The sequence below is a fragment of the Nymphalis io genome, chromosome 3 (genome assembly GCF_905147045.1).
Source record: "Nymphalis io chromosome 3, ilAglIoxx1.1, whole genome shotgun sequence".
Classification (NCBI taxonomy): Eukaryota; Metazoa; Arthropoda; class Insecta; order Lepidoptera; family Nymphalidae; genus Nymphalis; species Nymphalis io.
Window position 1 is genome coordinate 9,342,183 of NC_065890.1, and position 17,057 is coordinate 9,359,239.

General features: G+C 30.4%; 1 protein-coding gene across 3 annotated transcripts in view; it reads right to left on the minus strand.

Annotated features, from left to right (window-relative positions):
- The window catches only part of LOC126780554 (uncharacterized), a 135,060-nt gene that overhangs the window by 41,288 nt on the left and 76,715 nt on the right, over positions 1-17,057 (minus strand). Inside the window, exon 4 of one of the 3 annotated variants that reach the window (XM_050505152.1) lies at positions 14,185-14,245. The exons of the other annotated variants lie outside the window; for them this stretch is intronic. Coding sequence (XP_050361109.1) covers positions 14,185-14,231 — 47 coding nt within the window. The 5' untranslated portion in view covers positions 14,232-14,245. The remainder of the gene's footprint in view (positions 1-14,184; positions 14,246-17,057) is intronic. 3 annotated transcript variants of the gene reach the window in all.

Here is a 17,057-nt window from a genome sequence, read left to right on the forward strand (position 1 = left end):
GTGTCGAAGGTCGTAAATACGGATCAGATCATATTATGCGGTGAAAGTCAAGTTTATTCTCTTACGATGATTTAAGATTTGAAAGGGTGACATGACTTGTGAATACGATAAAAGGTTACATATTTAATCAAGCATTCATAAAAAAACAGAATGAAAATATTGGAAATACTTGTGAGAATGATATTGGTGAGCATTGAATGTTGATTCACTGGTACGTTTTTATGATGATGGAATGCTCAATACCTTCTCACATATACTCAAATTTATTTTTAAAAATCGTGTAAAAATTAAAAATCATGTTCGTTTAAATACTCACCCTAACAAATGTTTTCAACCCCATCACAGTTGCGGTCCTGCAATTCCCGGTAGCGCTCACCGCTCTTTAAAAAGCGTTGTACAAAATTTGATCGTACCCTACGATATGGGGTATATCTGCAGTTAATTATCTGTGTGAGGGGATGTAAGGGGGAAGACGTCGCGAACGCCAATTTCTCCCCTAGTTACTAGTTAGACCGAAGATTCGTACAGCTATCTAAACGTTGAGCCCTCGCAATTAGTTTTAATTAAACTCAATGGGGGACGCTAAATCAATATTACAGATATTTTAGTTATAAGTAACAAAGTATTTAATAACTTTTACATTATGGAAAACATACAATAGTATCTTATTAAAGCCTTAGGGCTTTTTGGCTGTTAGCACCAGTAAAAAATATAGGTATAAATGTAAATATATAATTATTATTTCATTTAAAATTAATTATAAAATAATAATATTAACGACTAATAAAATATATTTCGTCATTATAAAAACAGCATTCGTTTAAAAAATTGCGTTGAGTGCGATCCTGGTATAAATTGACAAGTTGAAAGAGTCAGAAAGGGGTGAGGCTTTTATGTTAGAAATACTAAAAGTGATATGAACCATTACGCTGAGTGAGGGCGAGAAGGAGATGTCATGAGCAGCTCAAAGAATACCCTGCATACGACAAGAGCTATTCCTGCTTAAAACGGACAAATTAGATTAATCACACTCGCTTTGACGACCAGGTGCTAATGGAAACAAGTTACGACCTGTAAACTCAACGATGACATACAACGTGCTCCAACGTAAACTGCTTTAGTGGGTACTTTTGTATTCAACGATAATTAGATTCAAAATGTTATTGTGAAAGATTGAGCATTATTTGTCTTGTATCAATTCTGGTATGTACATATCTATGTGTGTACATTTTTTATTTACGAATACAGTTTCATTTTTTATGAAATCAATTTTGTAATATGTGTATTTACCTGATACATTTAGATATTATATCAATTAATTTTTAACATTTATTTGTGTAATATTTGTCCAAAAATAACAAATATAATATTAAAACACCAGTGTAACTGTTACTAAAAATTATTGATAAGAAAAATTCTACAGAATGCATTTTTTTATTCAATGGAATTATGGTGCTAGTTATTTTTGTTATTTCAAGCACACATAATTAATACGATTGTTATTTATTATAATTATTGGTAATGTAATATTTATTGTTTTTTGTCATAATTATATAACTTTTAAATGATTGTGATAAAATATGCATTTTTTTTGTCGTGGACAGTTTACAGTAACAGGACTAAAACAAGGCCATACACAATCTTTACGTTCGTAAGCGTGGGAGCTTTACGGATATATTTGTGTACACATATATTAGTTGAATGTATTTATGGAAAGACTTCTTTTCATGCAATCGTTTTACTATATTTTTAGATTTACTATATTTATTCCTACGTGGAAGTTCCGTTAGCATTAACTTTATAACTGGCTAAACAAGGTACAAATGTGATAAAAGTAAAAAAAAAACCATAATTGCGTGCAATTTGGTATGCCAACTTTCTAATAGAAGTTCTATTTACTTATTATTAAGCACATTATTTTCTTATTCTTTATACTTTTTAACTTTATAAAAAATTGTTCATAATGTCGAATAAGAGTTGATAACAAATCATAAAAAACTTTATTCAAGTAGGCTCTTACAAACTTTTGATTCTTATTTATCGTGGGTTCAGAAACCGAGAAATATATCGTTAAGAAATTCAGTAGGAAATCTTTTTTACGGATTGAATTGAATTGAATTTTAGTCACAGCGACCAATCTCAATGACTAGCCACCTGGTACACACTCTATGCCCTCACTATTATAATCAGGTGATAGCAATTTGACACGATCGAGTCTAACACCAACGGTTTTAAGTGCTTTTTAAAGTACGGGAGTGTAACAGCGCAAACTTCCGGCCTTCCGGACTTCAGTCCGGGCTGTTACATACTGAGATTTTTTTGTCAAAAAATCGCCAACGATTTAAATTAAAAGTATAAAATAAATAAGTTATATAATAAAAGTATAAAATGAAAATAAAACTAAACTGTTTCCTACACGACAAAAAAAATACTTATTTTATCACAATCATTTAAGAGTTATATAATTATGACAAAAAACCACAAATATAACATTACCAATAATTATAATAAATAATAATAAAGCTTAAAAAATAAGAATTCCATATGGTTGATATAAATAAGATTAAACAGAATAAGTTTTTTAAAGTTATTCTTTAATTTATGTCTGTGTCGTGACATGTACGTCCTTATACGTGCGTATCTTCTTAATAATAAACGATTATTACACAATGTTTTGTATTCTTGTTTGAAATGTCAAATGTTTGGTGAAATAAATAGAAAAATCAGTGCCTTACTATTCAGCTGTTCTATAACGTTTATTACTAAGATTGTATTTTATATAAGAATCAATTAATGTTTAAAATATGTTTATAATTTTTTTTTCAAATTTATCAACAACATATTGGTAGCATGTTGAATATCGTAGATAATTCTATAACACCCTTATTCGCTCTCAAGGTTGCTGATGGAAAAGGTTACATTAAAGTAAAACTCTACAAATAATTCCAACAAAAAGTGCATAGAAGTTATAAAAGACGTACATACATACATTTGTATTCGTAAAAATACAAATAGTGTATATTTGAATGTAGAACGATGTATATTTGAATGTGGAACGATGTTTTTTCTTTTACCATCTCGCGTAAATGTTACCATGATCGTGTAAAACTAAGCTAAATTGAAAAACTAACACTCTTTGTGTAATTAAAAAAATGGCACATTTCTATTTAAAAAAATGAAAAATACACTGTTTTATTTAACGTTACACGGCTTTTCATGACACATAAAAGTTGACTAATATGAAAGTTTTCAAAGAAATGTTAGGGTACATTTCATGTTGAGTTCAGTCGTTGTTAGGTCGACGACACTGAAACATTCACGTAGGCTTTATTGTGAGGCCCGCTCTCAATCATAATGCTATGGCAAGAGGTAAACGAAAAAGATTACGGTTATTACCATATTTAGCACAACAAAATATGTTAAAAAAAATATACGTTCCATTTAAACTTAAAATTTACTTATTTGAATGTTTTACTTATTTGAATATTTTTTTATTAAATACAATTATAAGTACAATTTTAACCTGATAATAATATGATAATGGACATTCATTTTTGAAAGGCAGAAAATGAAAGAGTAACCTAATTCCTGATGAATTTATTCAAAGGTTTGAGAGCTATGCGCAATGTATTTAACAATAACTGATAATTATTTTATTATAGTTCAAAAATCTCAATATATCTATCAGGCTGCAAATTACGAATTAAAACTTATTTAATTAATGAAATATTTAAATGGTCTTATTTAAATATATTTCATAAAATTTTGTTAACACACATTTCTGAAGATAATTGTTTAATTATTAAACATACTTATAATAGTAAAATAATAATAACAAAACAAGCTTACATATTTAATTCTATGTAATAAAACGTATATAATTTAATATTATATGTTTTTTTGTAAACTGCTATAAAGTGGGTGCAAAATTTCAGCTCAATCGCTTAGATTATGTTTAAATATCAGTTTCAAGTTTGATCCACACATATTACTACAAGCAGGTTAAGCAATAAAATTAATTAAATCTTAAAAAAAACCAAGAATTCCACATGGTTGATATAAATAAGATAGAAGAAAATAAGTTTTTTTCATGTCGTCTCATGTACAATACGCTTACAATCTAACAATATCTAGTCTGCGAGTGCTGCAATAAACGAGAGGGAAGGCTTCACTCGAGTGTCAGCTCGTTAGGGAGGGAGCTTAAATTATTCCACAAGTCTATGGGCACTTTTACATGCGTAACTTGGTTAAAATGTTACATGTGTTAAAAACGAAACAATATCGTCACTGGTATAAATCTTACTTTCGAATTATGAAAATTAATCAGAATATTGCAAGTGACCTTCATTATGTACTATTTGAATTTTGAGTAATTCATTTTGTGTAAATATAAATAGCATTGTTTTAAATTCATAAATATAAGGTTTATTAGCGTGTATTTTTATATTTGTAACGGTCACATCTAGGTACTTGTATTATAATATAATATATTAATAATTTTACTAAATCACTTATAGTTTGAAAAACAATTCCATTTTATAGTAAATTAACTTTAGCAATAGATATTTACACTATAATTACTATAAACCAATTTTTACACCATCATTACGCTGCCAAATATGGGATTTAATAAGTGGCTTTCCTTAATTATCTGTTATTATTCTTGAAACGGGAACACAAAAATGCGTATTGTATTATATCTGGTGCATTGGTGATACTTACTCATACGGTTTTGGCAACTTACCGCCAGTATTTTTATAAAATAGACGTTATAAAAGTATTTCATTGATTTTATTCAATCTCGAAAATGTACTAAATTTAGTAGTCAAAAATAAACAGATATATAAAGTCGATCGTTTCCGCTGTTATTATATGATAAAGTTTTGATGTAAAACGTTTTACGTTAGGTAGATAGACATTCAGCAAGAATTTTCTCCCGAACTCTCCCCGATGTCTGCGGCTAAGTCTGGCGCGTGAGGGTGTGGGTGGCGTTGGCTTCACTTTCGTTCGTCGCAAGCAGCGTCGTCAGTTGACCTTTCTTGTTATAAAAATGTTCTCAATCGATCCTTATTTCTTAGCCTGTTGTTTTAAATTAAAGTAAAGCTTACCTTTGAAATTGTTTTTTTATATAAAATATACCCTTGGATACAGAATATATAACTTTTTATATATATCCGAGCCCTTTTATTTTACATAACCTCATTTCCAAGAACGGAAAAAACCGGTAATGTTTTAAGAAAATATTTTTGTATACAGGAAAAATAAAGTTACAGCTTCCATAAGCGGTCAAAGGCAACATACAATAACACGAACTTTAATCTCCCTGGCTGCTTTATCGTTCACCTATTAATCAATTTATAAATCATATTAAAATACATTAATAAATAAGGCTTATTACTCGATAAAAGAATATATAGATAAAAATGGATTTAGTATTAGATTAATTTAGAATTTAATGATATTTAATAAACATATCTATATAAATTGGTAGAAAAGAGTAACTACTGAGTTTCTTTCCGGTTCTCCACGATAGAATCTTCATTCCGAAACCTCTATTAGCATACTTGAATAACGAATATTTTTACATATACATGATGTACTCCTGTGTCAGCAAGTTATCATAAAAATTAACAAAAATAAATCTTCAATACGATTTCGATTCTTCTTGCTGTTTCACCTAAGCGACTTACATCTATGTAAATACGAGTACATATAAATGGCAATGTCCTGTCTGATTAAAAATATATGGAGAATTGAGAAACGATTTAGTTATTATTTTAGTTAAATTGAGTGTAATCCTACATATATATTGTTGAATGGTTAAGACAAAATTCGTTCTTGAAACTATCGTGATAAATCACAGTAGATAGAATCCGTAGAAAATAGATTTTAATGTATGTACGTACTGAAAGTATACAATATAAGAAATTGAAAGATCCCTATTTCAATCAAATACTATGTATTATAATATTAGTATTGGATATTAATACGCTCGAAATCTCGAATTATTTATATATATTTCTATAAATTATGAATACGAATTATTATTACGATTTCATTCTATTTACATATATATTAAAAAAAATGCGAAAATATATATTAAGGCAATATGCTTCGCAACAAATTCCGTAATCCGTAACAGCCTGTGAATGTCCCACTGCTGGGCTAAAGGCCTCCTGTTCTCTTTTTGAGGAGAAGGTTTGGAGCTTATTCCACCACGCTGCTCCAATGCGGGTTAGTGGAATAAACATGTGGCAGAATTTCAGTGAAATTAGACACATGCAGGTTTCCTCACGATGTTTTCCTTCACCATAAACCCGGGCAAGCACATGAAAATTCAGTGGTGCTTGCCCGGGTTTGAACCCACGATCATCGTTCTTACCACTGGGCCATCTCGGCAACAAATTCAAATGTGCCTAATTCGTATTAAAAATATTGTAGTTATGAAAAAAAATACTTGCAACAAATATCATAGAATTTCGATGATAGAATCATGTCATTCACAAAAGTAATTCACTTTCCAATCGCATATATACGAATCGTTTGTTGTGTCCCAGAGCTACTTAACCTTTGTGTCAGCGGTATTAAAGGTTCTGCAGGTAATATAATGGTAGCTGGTCAGCGTCAAGCTCGCGTCGTTCCATTATGAAAATTGACAAGTAAAGGGGTGAAGAACCCAGACTCAGCTTATTTTAAACCGATAATATCCATATAGATAGAAGTAGCGTTCAAACACATCGTTTGTAATGACGTTGCTAAAATGGAAGCACTATTTAAAATTAATTTGATATTTTATTACATACCTCTGCGATAATTCTATATATGTATAATGTACATATTAACAATTCTATATATGTATAATGTACATATTATCTCTGCTTTGATTATATATACTCAATTTTTTGTAAAGGTAAACAATATGAATTGCGTTACGTGAACGATACGTCGGAATCTTTCGCTGAATCGTATTTCAGCGAAAGATTCCGACGCAAAAATGTTTTACTGATATACTACATATACTACTTTTATTTTGTAAGTACATAGTTATAGAGTTAATAACACCCAGACTCAGGACAAACAGACTTGTTCATGCACACAAAAGTCTGTCCTGGGTGAGAATCGAACCCACAAAGTTCGGCGTGAAAGGCTTCTACCAACTAATCTACCAACCACGCCAACCGGCTCGTAGTTATTGTGTAAGATTATAATGTAATTAAAAAATATTTTTAATAAAGTAAAAGAAAATTGTGTTAGTTCTATCTTTATTCATATATTGCTACAACACATTTTCTGATTGAGGAAGCAGATACTAAATCATAACACACCCTACAAATGAATAGGGAGGGTTTAGAGGGTTGCCTCTTTTTTACCAATATACGAGATTTCGTTATTTTTTATATAAAATGTATTTGCTTACGTGGCTGCATGAATATTGAAGATTTATAATGTGTTACTTTCATATCTAGGTATTAGCAATTATACTTGCAGTCTTTTCTAACCACAAAAAAGTACAGACCAACAAACAACTTTGACATTGATTTGGAGCAATATCATCGGTCACGATTTTGAATATCTATGATTTTTATCATGGATTTGCGAAAAAATGACGTCTTGAATGTCGGTGAAGTTCGGATATCGGAAATTCAGTAAAATTGTGTTGTATTATCAATGAAGATATATTAATCAAGAAGTGTTCGAAGTGCATAATATAGCTGAGCTATAAGCAAATCGTATGCAATATGCGAATGTAAGGTGATAAACAAACCTACCTTTATTCTTTCTTCGATTGGAATAGGCTAAAGAAACAAAACTTGGTCTATATACTCAAGAATAATTAACATAAAATATATAATAATTTATATTATTATTAAGATATTACTTAGAGAGATCAATAGATGTTAATATTAAGTCACTTAAAAATGGAGTTAGCGATTTCCTAACCTATATTCTATTGATATATTGCTGCGTTCTGTTTGAGTATTTAAACTATTGTAGATTAAAAAGCCGAATTTGTATTTAAGGAATGAATAAGATACATTCTGTAAAGAGGGTTACATCTGAGATCCTATACAAATTGATCAAACCTTTTCTTTTGCCAGTAAACAGATTTCCACTTACGTTAGGGACGTTTCATTTTATACAGCTATTTACAATTTATATTTATCCATATAAAATAAGATGAAATGTTTTTTGCTTAATTAATACTTTCCAGCAAAACCTAACAGACGTTGCCTTGACTGTGTTTATGTACATATCTTACAATTATTATAGCAATCGGTTTAAAGTTGATGTGCTGCAGCGCTATCTAGTGGCGAATTACAACAAAGTAGGTGGTATAAAATCTTCTCGATTAAAAATACGTATTTTTTTTAATTTAACGTAATTTTAATACGTAATTTTATGCCATCTTTATTATATATATTTTTTTATCAAGTATATACGGCATCTTTCATTGTAATTGACCAAACAGTGTCTAAATCTATTGTTCTTAGACAGTTACTCCAACATTCATTTTTATACAAATTTTAATTTACGTTTAGCTTTAAAGGTGATTAAATTGTGTATGAAAATTAAAGTTTAATTAATAAATGACTTTGTAACATCCTTATTTAAGAAATCATACAAAAAACAGATAAAATTATAACTGTCAGAATTTGCCATCAGACATCGGAAATTACTCCATAATACCTACTACCTACCTACACGCCATCGACGAAATTGAAGGAGGCCCAAATCGCGATTCCCGAACTGAAGACATTACGATCAATTTATATGTAGATATTCGAAAAATTTATCTCTGGAATCAAGTAAGAAGATAAAATATGAATATTAAAATTATAAGACTTCGCTTGAAATTGAAATTATTCACTTTATCCCTCTGAGACCATCGGTTCCTTGGAGACGAATTCTATTGGGTACCGATCGACTATGAATAAATGATGTTTGAGTAAAATTTAATTCAATGAAGGTCTTATAACGCAAATACTTTTTAGATATATTATATACTTTTACTTGGTGGTTGGGCTTGCACAAACCAGTCTGTGTAGGTTCTGTTAGATCTACCGCTAAACAGCAATACTTAGTATTGTTTTGTTTCGGTTTGAAGGGTGAGTGGGACGGTGTAATTATAGGTATAAGGGACGTAATATTTTAGTTCCCAATGTTAATGGTGCATTGCCACTGTAAAGGATGGTTGATATTGCTTAGTACCAATGTTTATGGGCGGATCAAGTGACATAAAAAATACTAAAGTTTGTTGAACCTAGTCATTTTTGTCTCTTTTTTTTATTTAAAATTAAAGCCATCACGCTGCGCCGCTCCGGGTTTGTAGTATAATCGCCAGAATTTCCGCAAACACATGTTAGTTACCATATGAAGATTTTTTTTACCGTCGAGCACGTAATGAATTATAAACACGAGTTAAGCAAGTAAGCAGTTTGAACCTTCGATCTTCGGTTAATATTCACGTTTTACATTCCCTGGGTGCTTTCGGCAGATAAACGTACGTCAGATAAAGCCGCAAAAAACGTCAAAATGTTTTCATAAATTCTAACAGCTTATTATGTTGTTGATGGTATACTTTTACGGTATAAAAGTAAACCAAATCAAATCAAATTCTTCATACAAGATAGAAGCATCAGACTTACTCGTTCATTAATTGTCAAATAAGAAACTATCAACGGTTCGACAACAAATACCTGAGTAGAACTGGCAAAAGAAACTCGGCGGGTTTTTTTCTTAGTAATTCCCTTCCTATATAAGTTAGTCTCATCCGTGATTAATTCTGTTAGGTTCGACCAACACAATATTGAGTCCTAAGCAAATTGTTCAAACGAGCCCGTTGCGAGCATTATTAACATTTATCGTGAAATTACGAACATCACACACGAACGTTTTTGTGGTACTCTGAAACGAATTGTAGTTTTTGTAAATATTTACCTAGTTAATATGTTCATGACTTCATTCAATACATTCTTATTCTAGGAAAATGAAACGGGTGTCCGCAGGAAATATTAAATGATTTTTTATAAATTAAAGAGAATGTGTGTAATGTTGATAAATTGTTTGTTATATATATATTACGAATTATATATGAAACATAATAACTGATTAATATCGGTTCTCTGTTAGCCTCGCGAATGCAGACACATATGAAGATATTTTTCATTTAATTGTGCAATATTTTATTCGGTGTTTTATTAATTTATATACGAATATTTTCTAAAATTCAGGGGTTTCCCTTCATCTTCAGGTTTCCCTACAAATGAATAAGGCTGGAGTAGTCAGATTCGGCGACCGATGAGGCCGATCAGAGTTGTAATGGTCCAGTATAACTAACATACTTATTCCCTGCAAGCGTTAAATGTAATATATTAATAGAATAAATGTTGTCCGTCTATTTCATTAAAATAAATCAGATGGATTGTGGTGAAAGGAATAATTCCTTGCCGATTCCCTACCGTATTTATAAAACAATATAGTTTAGTGTATTATTTACGTAAGCTTTCGTAATCTTATATGATTCTAAATGTATTTAGAGCACAGGTAAAATTAGGAGAAGTCTACACATTAAGCTCGCATTTAGATGTAACTAAGCTAGCGGCTGATGTTAATGGGTGTAAATACTGTATATGCATAATTATGCCGGTATGCCGCTGCGTGCATCCGACTGGCTTGAGATAAAATAAAAAATATTCTAAAGCATAACATTTTCTCTGGCGTCAAATTTTTTATGAAAGCTAAAGGAAACCATTAACATTTTTTATTATTTTTAATTTCAAAAGTTAAGTTTATATTATTATGAATTAAATTAATAATAAATTGAAGTTTATTTTTATGTAACATAGTTTGCATATAACTTATGTGCATGAGCACTAAAATGTAAATTTACAAATTTTACTTAAAATCATGTTACTTTACTCATTTATTTGGATATTGTTTTAATCTTGTTTAATTATTCGTATTGATCAAATAAATATAAAAAAATATATACTCTCCCAATATACGCAAAGTTCATGGATCAGTTGTTCAGTATCTCTTATAAATGTTTATGTTTTTAACGTCCCATGGCTTTAATGGTATGGTAATATAAAGGTGCCATGGCTTTGTTGGTACGGTAATGGGTTCATGGGCAATGGCCGGGAAAACTTTTATGGGACACTGACCTAACTTCTAAAACCTTAATAAGTATTTGTCATGTTCTTTTTTTTTAAGATGAAACTCAATATTAAAAACCAAAATATTCAAAACAATGCGGCAACACAGAAGCTATTGATTATGTTAATAAAAACCATTTTAATGTTACGCATATAATTAATGTTGTCTGATTAAAATAGCAAATGTTGGGATAAATGTCTTGAAATCGAGGTATTTAATTATTCAAAGTAAGTCCGAAGATTCAGATTCATAATACCATAAGCTCCATGACATTCAGCAGAATTCGTGGAATTAGTAACGGATGACATTACTTTACCTAGCTATAATTAAGTTAACTGAACGTATATTTCTTCCTCTGAAACTATTGGTAACATTTATTTTTCCTAAGCACAATCCAAAACTTTTATGTAGTTTAACATTTATAATCTATTTGTAATCGAAAAAAAATTAGACGAGAATGTTTGAAAAAATATTGAAATTTTATATTAATATTTTTTATGCAAACATTTATCAAATTCAGCTGTTTAGCTTAAATTTAAATGCTTGTTTGACTAGTAATAATAGTAATTTAAGATAATTTGTTTTTAGAAATTTAAACATAAATATTAAAAAATATTATCAAATGTGACTACTTATGTGTGATCTTTTAGATACATAAAGAAAAATTATTCTTTCTTGATCTAGAAATGTATGTTCAGCAATATTAAGAGTTAAATTTATAATTTACTGGGTTTTTTTCATTAGTTACTTTTGTGTTTAAGTGTTCGTATTCAGCCGAATATGCCGAATAGTAACCGAATAATCGTTGCAACTCTCATAATAAACTATTTTTACTACTGATTTCATTAACGAGAAGTTAAAACTTTTAGTTGCTTATACTTAGGTTTTTTCAATGGATTCCCATGGATTTATTGGTAGAAATACGAACCAGTTATGCGGCTCAGTTATGAAAACGTAACAGACATATTTCTTTTACATGTATAACATTTTTATGATTTTATTCTATATTGATGTGAATCAGTACCTAATATTGCATAAGGTACACAATAGCATACGTGACTGTTCACTCGCGTAGATAAAATCAAATATCATCCTCCCTACAGACTATTTCCATATATGTATTTATACACGTATCTAGTGTAGTCGATCCCCTCACAAGACGTCAGTATTGCCAGAACAACAGACTTATTCTCGCCTCCTCATTTGTTATTAAAATACGACAGCGTCCCATGATAATTCAAACTATCTAGCTCGTTTCAGAGAAGCGAATTACGTTTTAGCAATTTTTTTCCCTTTCGAAAAATACCTCGATATCAAAGACAAGAAGTATTATAGAAATAAAAGTTAAAGTCGGCCCGAACAAATAAAGCTCATTTAAGTGGCAAGCAAAGTTGCAGCTGACAATTTAAAGTTAGTCTAGGCGGGAGTAATACGAGAGGTGAGAAATCGTAGGAGCGAGAGGTCGGGGAGGCGCGCTGGACACTAACGGTATGAGCACTCCCGACATTGATAAAGTTGCATCGAACCAGAAATAAGTGACTTAACCAAGCGAGGTCCAACTTCGAGATAGCCTTTAATATTAGATAGAACAACGTATTGTCGAGTTCGCGAGTTCAGAGTCGTTCCGGAAACGCTGTTTTCGTAGCAAATAAATATTCAACGATATAAATCTTTTATATTGTTATAACTAATTTAATGAATGACTTGATTGATGCAATATATATTTGTAAGATAAGTTTAACAATATATAAACGGTGTTATGTTATGGTAGTCAGTAAGTCCCTAATGAATTGTATGTAACCGAACCTGGAAACAGGGAGAATTCACTCGGGACGTGTCTGGGAAGTTTGGTGTAAAACGACAAGACGAATACCTTATCGCTTTATGGGTTCACTCGCGGATATCACTCAGAGAACTGTTGATGAAATAAAGAACTTTCTCTTGCACATTCTCTCTTCCAATAAACCAATTTACTCGTAACTAGAAACAAGCTAGGTGAACTTGTTACGTTCAATTTGAATATTCTAGAAACTAATATTTGTTTTAAATTCAACATTTACATAATACATTTTCAGTGTGTTAAAGTGTTTATCTTCGTAAAAAAATTAAGAGTAAAGTCATAGCATGTTGGGATCTTAGTCCACCGTCCTGGTCAAATAGAGAATGGTGGATACACACGTAGCAGATCTCCAGGTTTCCTCACGATGTTTCCTTCACTGTTGAGCACGAGATGAATTATTATAAACACGAATTAAACACATGAAAATGCAGTGGTGCTTAGTCGGTTTCGTACCCGCAACCTTCGTGTTTAAGCCACTGGGCCATCTCGGCTTTAGTATAGAATTATAGTAATTTTTTATAACCTCAATGTTTTTTTTTTTAAATTCATCAGAAATGAAATTTGTCTAGATTCATAAAAGACTAATGTACAAAAAAAAATGATAAAAAACAGCTGCCCCAAAATAACATTAAGTATATTAAAATAAGTAATAGCTCTATCGGGCCTACACCTGCCCCTTTGCGACGAGTGTTCTGGCGCCCGCCCTTCGCTTCTTTCAAGTACTTTATGATAAAAGCTGTTTCGTCTCCACTTCATCTCGCCTCTAATTTAAGCCTATTTCACCTTTGGAAATGTCTAAGTTGTTTACATTTTTAATTAATTTTTAAGTTTAAATATCTATTCATATTTTTTGTTCATATTGGACAATTAATTTATTCGATTGTCTCGTTTTAAATCTATTTAATCATTTTTAATTATCAATAACTATAAAAATAGTTTTACTAATAAGTTATATATAATATATTATTGAATAAAGAATGTATATTTGATAACTAGTTTGAACATTTACCATATTTCTATTAATTCTTTATATAACAAATTCACATTTTTATTTATTAATTTCAAACTAGCTTCTTCGTGCGTGAATGGAGCTGTTTATCTAAGTTACTCAAAGCAATGAAAGGTAACAATAATATATTGCCGGGCATGCGATTATTTGATATTTATGTAGAGGATCGGCCACTTACTCAGCTCCATTTTTTCCTCCCCTTTGCAGCATGCCCGCGCGTGCCATCTCACGCCCACGCCCTGAAAATAAAAGTAAACCATCCATTACGGTTGAGACGTTCACGACGTTTTTCCGTGTCATTACCTGTACTAAATACAGTCCATTTTTATCTTATATCAAACAGCTGATTAAAGAATTAAATCGGCGAACTCTACGAGCTATAGTTATCTCAGATTATTAAATTACGTTATAAACTATAATTTATTAGTTCGTAAACTGACTTCAGATTATTTTTTGTATAAAGTGGGTAGGACGCGCCAAAGGAGCGCATTCGTTTTAAATAATTTCTTTTAACTTAAAACCCACAAGTATTAACAGATAATATATCTTAACTAACATATATTTAACATAACATATATGTAACGTAAATATAAACCCGTATGAGTTTATCAAGACCTTTAGTTTAAACTTACGACTCGTGCAATCAAGTGAAATTTATGGAAATCACCGTAGACTATTTACAAAATGTAAATTAAGTTACGTCTACAATGGTGGCTCATCTATCCACTTTGAACCATTTCTCTCGTAGATAAAAGCGGTAATTTAGCTGTTTAATCAGCAATCAATTCTGCGAGCTTGACGGATTGCCACGAGAGAATATTTCAATGTCGAAGCGATGCATCTATTTAAGAGACATCTTCAACTAAGGTACACATTGAACCGGGAGGGTAATTAATGGTACACTTCTGTTTATACACTCCCGGCTCCAATGAAACTTGCATTGTTTCTTGCAATTATGGAAATTATAATGATGTTTGCATTAAATTCGTGTAATGATCGAGAATCATGAAGAAAAACCCTCGACTATGTACGCGGAAGATTATGTTTTATACAAATAGTTACAAAATTAAATTAACTTAATTACTGATATAGTGCCTATTATTCAAAATCCTTTAAAATACTATGATATGGTAGTGAAAATGTTATGACATACCATTATCAAAATACAACGAGCAACATTTGGATTTTTATATTTTTATATATGTATAGTTTCGTTTCATGTTGGTTAAACTTTAATTTTATCACAAGCTCCTCGTTATAAAGTGAAATTGCTCAATTTTATTTAATCTCTTTGATGACTTTAAGATGAGGCAAAGACCTAAGCAATCTCGAACGTAGTTGCATCAATATTCTATATTCATTATATATTTAAAAAATATATATGTTTGTTTCATGTTTAACGTTAGTAGTATTTTATTAAAGGGGATTACATTTTAATAAATAACATATACAAATTATAAAAGCAGATTAATAAAGTTGATTAGCATTAGAAGACAATCCAGATGATATAAAACGTGAACCTTAACAAGGTTAAAGGTCACTGGTTCAAATATGGTCAAATATCACTTACTATTTAAAAAAAAATAACGATAACAAAGCATATAATGTACAGATATAATGCATACAAAAATATGAACGTTAAACACAAAAAAGATATTAAAAGATTTTCTGTTCTAAAAGGTGTTAATAACATAAAATAGTTAATCACACGCTTTCTGCTGTTAGCGTCGTGTGAAACAATTGTTTATATGATTATATGACGGGACACGCAATTTCGCTATTATCCTAGCTGCTAACATGTGTCTCATATAATTGTATTAACTGTTGATTTATGTATCCGTTAATACAGTTTATAAGGAAATAGGGCTACGGTTTCGTTACTTTAATTTGGCCTCGGGAAACACTTAAACTCGATTTATATAGACATATTATATCATAGTGGTCACCACTCTATTGGTGATTGGTGATTGGTAGTTGAAATTGTCGACATTGATATAAAATTATGAATGAATGTTTAAATAATAGATGATGAGAGTATGTTGTTTATAAGATTTTAAACTAGATACTTTGGCAAATTGAATTGAATAAATCGTGTTAAAATTATTAAATATAATAATTTAGTTTAAAAAAAAGTTTTGATTGAGAAAAAGAAGAAGATCATTGTCATGCTAAGTATAGTTCTCGCGTTGACTCATAATGAATTTCTATAATATTTTGCCACGAAGGGATATATCTCCCTGGAAATTATGAGATATTATAACCAATAGAATTACAGTATAATACTTATTTATAATCAATTTTTAAGATTTATATAGGAATTACTCGTGTATTTTCTGACTTGAAAATGTAATATGTATGTTTAATAACAAAAATGCAAGCTTTGAAACAATATTTTATGTTACATGCATACCTACTGTACCATTTTCTATTTAGATTAATGCTTATTGTTAAAACAATTGTTCGATAGTGCGAAATCTTTGAGTCAGTGTAACAACAGGCACAAGGGATACAACAAGCTTGGGCTATGTAAAGGACGGTTATTATTTCTTACAGTGCAAATTTCTATGGGTGGTGGTGACGATTTACCATCACTTTCCGAAGAAACATTTAGAAGACCCACCGGTTCACAACTCTGCGTCAATTTTGCAATAAGATACACAAAACACAATAAAAACACATTAAAAATTTGGCGAACACATTCCAAGATATCAGTTGATTTATTGTTATTACATTATAAATAGTCATTTTATCATCTTTAGATTTTCCGGCTCACGTTCTACAAAATGATATGCATGGAAACGACACTGCGTACGATATTTTATGACAGTTTAATGTTTAATTTATTGACATTTGAATTTCACTCGGAGAGCTGTGCAAAAAATATATCGGACTGAGACTGAAATGACATATTGTGTTACACAAAATTTTACAAAAAAATGCATTTCCTTTTAGCCCATAGATATATTATTTCAAACCAGCAATGCTAAGTGCTGTCGGCTAATATTTCTATATGGTATTTATGTTGAACTTGTTCTAAGACAGTGTTAATAG